The sequence below is a fragment of the Colletotrichum godetiae genome, assembly GCF_030913485.1.
Source record: "Colletotrichum godetiae strain CBS 193.32 chromosome Unknown BDP55scaffold_37, whole genome shotgun sequence".
Classification (NCBI taxonomy): Eukaryota; Fungi; Ascomycota; class Sordariomycetes; order Glomerellales; family Glomerellaceae; genus Colletotrichum; species Colletotrichum godetiae.
Window position 1 is genome coordinate 219,735 of NW_026851285.1, and position 5,853 is coordinate 225,587.

The window sequence follows — 5,853 nt, forward strand, 5'->3', positions numbered from 1 at the left end:
TAAAGAAAAACAAAAAAAACAGAAGAGTGAGTGACGTGGTGGCCTCACTGTCACACTCCCCGCTCTTTCACCAACCGAGTTCTACCTGCAGTCATCGCTTCTTCTTCCGTCTCGGGATATTTTCTTTTTGCCCGTGTTGAAACCACCCCTCCTCTCCCCCTCCTGTCTTCTTCTGTACGGTAGTAGTCCGACCTTTGTGAGATCTCAGATCCCACGAGGCCCATTTGCAGGTTGCGATAGCGGCCCAATTCCAATCTAACAGGACTCGACTCGGCTTGGGTTCGCATGTTATACTGGTTCATTGCACACATTTCGAGGCACGTCATGTCTTGGAAGATTGAAAGTGGTATTTGTATGTACTAAAAAAACCCTCATGGTCTGGCAGGTTCTTTCCTCGGGCTATGCAAAACACTCAAAGACGGAAACACTTAAAACACATTGAGATACGTTTTGACGTTTGGGAGGGGGGTATTTTGATCCGAGAAACAATAGATAAATTCCAAGAACAGAAAACCCTGACCTAATCCTGGGAAATCACTCAAGATAAGAGGAAACGGAGAGAGAGAGGGAGCTGCAGTAAAAGACAGAAAGGTCCCTTTTGTATGCCATTTGGGATGAGTTGGAAAAAAGTAATATGTGCATAGAGCAGAAGAGAAGTAAAAGACAGAAAATGTGAGCTTTCGTCATCATACAAGAAACCCAAGAAGTTAAAAAAAACCAGTATAAAACCAAACAGGCCAAAAAAGACAACAAACGCAGAGAGAGTCATGTCGTTGGAGCAGCGCGCTCGCCCTCCTTATTCTAAGAACAGTTGAAATTTCAGTTTTTCCGACCCAAAAAGCCAAAGCAATGTTTCCGGTTTCCACCCCCCCTTTCTCTTCCTCCCTTCCTTTGCCTTGGGGTATCTTTGGGGGTGACCAACTTCCCAAGTATGGTCCATATGAGCTTTGTGGTTTTCTTTGTTTTTTTTTCTTCTCTTTATGCTGTGCTCCCGTATGCCTGCGGTCCGGGTGCGGGTCCAGGCCCGGCCGGCGCTCCGCTTGAGAAGCTTCTCTTCCTCTTCAGAGCACCGAAATCGTGTCCATAGTCGTCTCCTCCTCGCTGTTGTTGTTCTTGGTGCTGTGCGTACTCGCTATTGTGGGTGCCGTGAGGGGCGGCGTGGTGCTGAGGCGGCATCGGGCCGCCGCCGCCAAAGGTATCGCGCATGGGCGTCCTCGAGCTGGAGGTGTTCATGCTGGCATGGAAGGCGAAGTCGTTGGGGGCCGAGATGGGAGCGCTCATCTGCGGCATCGAGTAGTCCTGGACGCCACCGGGTCGGGCACCGGGGGTGCGAGGCATGTTGAAGTCGACGGGCGCGGTGAGGGGAGCGGAGGGGAAGCTGGAGGTGTAGGCAGAGGTGGAGGCAAACTGGGCCGAGGTGGCGCGAGGTGCCGGGGAGTGGCCCGGGGGCGGGACTGAGCCGACGGAGCGGTACTGGTTGCGGAGGTCGAGGCCGAGGGTGCCTGATGAGGCGCGGGCGCGGAGGCGGTTTGGTGGGCCACCAGGGAAGCTTGAGTAGTTCATGCCAGGAGGTGAGTTGTTGCCTGCAATTCAGGTTAGTGATACGAGTTTCCCAAGAGGAGAAATGGTGAAACATACTGGAATAAGAGCTTGACTCGTAGTGGAGGCCGCTGCTTGAGGGGCCGTTCATCTGCTCCGGCTGGTAGACCGACTGCTGTCTTCCACTCAGCTGAGGGCTTCCGCCGGCTCCGTGGTTGTATGTGCTGTAGTCGATCGCGTCGCCCTTCCAGGACATGCTGGAACGGAGAGGAGAGTTGAGATCCGACCTTGACCGGTTCATGGTCTCGCGGAGTTGAAGAGGCTGGAGAGGTCGGCTCGGCTGGCCGCGGTGCATGGACATGGAATTCTCGAGGGCGCCCTGTCGCGCAAAGGGGTTTGAGGTTCGGGGGCCAGGGCCCATGGGCGACAGGTGGCTACCGTATCCGTAGCGGTGGTCGCCCGTCGAGTTGGGTGTCATGGGAGACAGGATGTCTGGGCTGCTCATGGTTCCCGGGGGAGTGAATCCGATGCTTCCAAATCCAGGGCTCAGTCCCGTGGACGACATGTGCTCCTCGCCACCCTCGGCCCTTCGGACGTCGACCATCAATGGACGAATCATGTGGTCGGCGTAAGACTGTGTTCCAAAGTTCATGGGGGATGACATGGGAGTGTTGAGACCGTGGACCGCGCCGTAGGGGGAGTGAAGAGCCTGGACATTGTCAAAGTCGTCGGGCACCGCACGCATCTTGATCATACGGTCACGGTCATCGGCTGTAAGACGCTTAATCTTTGCACGGCTGTTTGAGGAACAGGATTAGTTTCAATGTCTCTATATGGCCGTTGGGTTGCGAGCAGACTTACCGGTTCTGGAACCAGACTTGTACTTGACGGGGACTCAGGCCGGGGATCTCCCTCGATAGACGTTCTCTGTGGGCTGCATCAGGGTGAGGCTGCTTGGCGAATTCACTCATGAGGAATCTCGTCTGTTGGTGTGTGAGACTGTAGTCGTTGTCAGTACGCCGTCCCCTCTAGCAATGCTGTGTTTTGCTTCAACTTACCGGAATCGCTTCATCTTCCTCCGAGCTGCTGTCCGCTCTGCGGCCGTCTGTGGGGTTCCATCGCCGTCGTCGAGCATATCATCATCGTCAAGCACGTCGTCGTCCTCATCTTTGCTCAAGCTGCCTTCGTCATTGTCCATCTGAGATGCAGACACATCGGCATTCAGCTCTGTTGACGAAGGCGGGTTTGAGATCATTGTCTGACCCTGCATATCTGTCGACGCCGTAGGTTCCTGAGATACCGGCTCTGCGGTCTTCTCCAAGGACTGCGATTCCTGTCGCTGTTGTTGCTGCTGCTGTCTGTCCTCGGGCTCGTCTTCCGGAGTGGGCTGCTTCACTTGACGAAGTCCCAGAGGGTCTGCTGCTCCACGGTTGTCCAGACCGGGCTCTTGCTTCGTCTGGATCTCTACTTGTGCAGGGGCGCCGGTTGCAGTGCGAGGTTGCGACGCATCCGAAGTCTCATTGCCAGCTCCGTACGCCTGAGAGAAGACGTTGTTTTCCGGCCCTGGGAGGTAAGAGTACTGCTGCCCTTGCCACTCGGGAGGCGTGGGCAACGGAGCTTCGAACTGGTTCGACATGCGTGGAGGAGTGGTAGGGGCCTTGTGGAGAGGAGTCTCAAATTTGCTGTATGACCAGTGGCTCTGCTCGGTGGTATCAAACTGCCTGGTAACAAGCATTGGGACAGGTGTGGTGGTTTCGGTTTGTGAGTTGGTTGTCTTGTTTCGAGCTGGGTACAAGGACGGTCTGGGTCTCTCTGGAGAGAATGTCCTGAGATGAGGTTGAATCTAGGACAGATGGGTAAGGAGTGTTTGGAGAAATTGTGTTGGAAGCTATCGATGTTTGTCGAGATCTAGATGAGCTAGAGGTGTACGACAAAAGCAACCGATAGTGGTAATATAACAGCACTCTAGGTTGATGATTCAAGGTAAGGTTGATGTCGTTGGGTCCGTCCCGAGACAGTTCTTAACAAGTTAATCAAAAGAGAGGGTGTAAGAGTGAGAGTGATATATATAGATAGAGAGAGGATGATGCGTTGATGCGTCAAGTCGTTTTGGGGAGAGGAAGAGAAGATGATGAAAAAGGGAAAGAGGACTTGGCTACCCCAGGTCCCACGAGGTAGGATCGATCATATATTGTATAAATTTGAGGGTGTGCCAACTGGTAGTATGGCGGGGTCGATCGACTGGGAGGCGTTCCTGGGCCTGGAACTGACAGGCCCCGTTGTGTATGGCAAGTCTGAAGGATACCCGTGGTTGTAATAAGGCGGTCTTGTAAGGAAGCCCTTGCTCCTTAGTTTGACAGAGGTGGAATTAATACCGAAGGGTACGGCCATCCACACGGAGAAATGTCGAGCTGGATCCGGACAGGAGGACTTGGGACTCGAGCCGGGGCCAGCACGGGCAGCCAGCAGCGGCCATGATGGGGGGAGGAGTAACGGCTGGTTCAACGACGAGGGTTCAAGGGTACTCGGTACCTGACTGGTGGTGTCGAGGAGGACGAGGATGACTGGGGTGAAGAGGGTACTCAGGTACCGTAGCAGTGGAGAATGAGATGGTTGAAAAGGGACCCGATGCATGGTTTAAGGCTCGCCGACTCGAGAGAGAAAAGCCGCAGCAGCAGTGTCCGTAGTAGGGAAGCAGAAAGCAGAAGCACAAGCACAAGCAGCAGCTCATGCCATGCCATGCCAGGCGGGTACGGATAGGCATGCCATGGCATCGAGCTTTGCCCGCCGCCGTCGCCGCCGCCAGGCCCCCGGCCCCCGGCTTGGACGTGGGTGTGTGTATTTGGGATGTGGATGTGGATGTAGATTTGTCCATGTGGATATGGACAGACGGGGAGGGAAGGGGACTGCAGGGCAGGGGATGGATTTGTAGGGTAGAGAAAGGCAGGGGGAGGGGGTGGGTAAGGTGGTCTGGGAGAGCAGCAGCAGCAGCAGCAGCAGCAGCAGTTCCTGGCATCAACAAGTCAGTCGGGGGACGCGAACGTGGGTGGGCAGCTAATACTAGCTGTTGCTCTTGTCGCGAGATGCTGTTATTGCTCAATGCTGCTGCTGCTCTGCTGAGCCACATGCATCTGTGCGTGTAAATGTTGTATGTATGGGTGTGGGTATTTCCGTCCATCACGTCCAGTCTTCTCAAGCACCACCAACTACGGTACCCTCCTGTTCCTCCTCCACCCTGTGTGTTCGAGGAAAGACCTGGGCTGAGCCTGGGGGATCGCTCAAAGCGAGGTGACAGATGGACCGGACGATGGTAGCAGCTATATCACCACAGCCCATGGCCTTAAGATTTTCGGCTGAATGGCTAATGCCGTGCTGCCATTGAATGTCCTGGAACCCATAACCTGCCCAACACCATTCCATCATTCCCAGCCCAGCACGGCATAGCGCGAGCGAGAGAAAGAGAGAGAGAGAGAGAGAGAGAGAGAGAGAGAGAGAGAGTGCGTGTGTGTGCGTGTGTGTGCACGTGTGAGAGATCTGACCCTTGGTCTGTGTTGGTATGTAAGAAAAAAGACATCCCAGATTGAGATGACAGATTTCTTGCAGCGGCGTGCCAGCTGAGCAGACTTGAGCAAGCCCATGGTGAAACGGGGTCACCTTGTCTGCGAAGGCCTGAATAGGCAGGCTGATGTTGACACCTGAATCAGTACAGAACCAGGTGGGCGGTTTTGGAGCAATGGAGAGGAGGAATGAGACAGGGTTGGACGGGGGGGGGCTCTCCCTTTTCCCGCCTGTTCCCTCTTGCAATTTTGCCCTTGGAGCGGCCGCAGAGAGATCAAAAAAAGAACCTGAACCCAGAGCTGGGTTCAAGAGAAAAGCTCAGGTACCAGACAGGCACAAGCGCAGGCACAGGCACAGGCACAGAAAGGCGCGGCCGAAGGTTGTCTGCTTGGCCCCGAAATAAATGATACTATGGATCTCGCATCGAGGCGAAGGGGGATCACAAACCACCTCAAGGTTCCCTGTGTAGTGTGTACTTACAAGTTACGGATACACACGATATTGCACAGGGACAGATGGTAACCAGAAAGCCACTCCTCCGAGGCTCCGACATCATACATGCCGCCCGAGCAAGCCCTTGACACGTTACTTACGCAAGACGGCAGAGAGAAGAATCGAAAAGACGGCTCGGGAAAAGGAAGAAAAAAGAAATCAAGGAGCGAAAGAGGCATCTCGGCTGGGATATCTGGATGACGCTCATTGGATCCTCTGTGACATTAGCTCTGTGTCGACTCCACGGATGAACGCATGACCGTT

General features: G+C 54.5%; 2 protein-coding genes across 2 annotated transcripts; both read right to left on the reverse strand.

Annotated features, from left to right (window-relative positions):
• Positions 1-432: 432 nt before the first annotated feature.
• Positions 433-873, reverse strand: BDP55DRAFT_247009 (uncharacterized protein). Its single transcript, XM_060566252.1, has one exon. It carries the CDS (start codon positions 767-769, stop codon positions 539-541), a length of 231 nt encoding a protein of 76 aa, XP_060426558.1. The 5' UTR covers positions 770-873; the 3' UTR covers positions 433-538.
• Positions 874-978: 105 nt separating this feature from the next.
• On the reverse strand, positions 979-3,175 carry BDP55DRAFT_558158 (uncharacterized protein; the record flags this gene model as incomplete). Its single annotated transcript, XM_060569771.1, has 4 exons — positions 979-1,583; positions 1,639-2,336; positions 2,401-2,538; positions 2,598-3,175. 4 exons carry the CDS (start codon positions 3,173-3,175, stop codon positions 979-981), a joined length of 2,019 nt encoding a protein of 672 aa, XP_060426559.1.
• Positions 3,176-5,853: the final 2,678 nt, after the last annotated feature.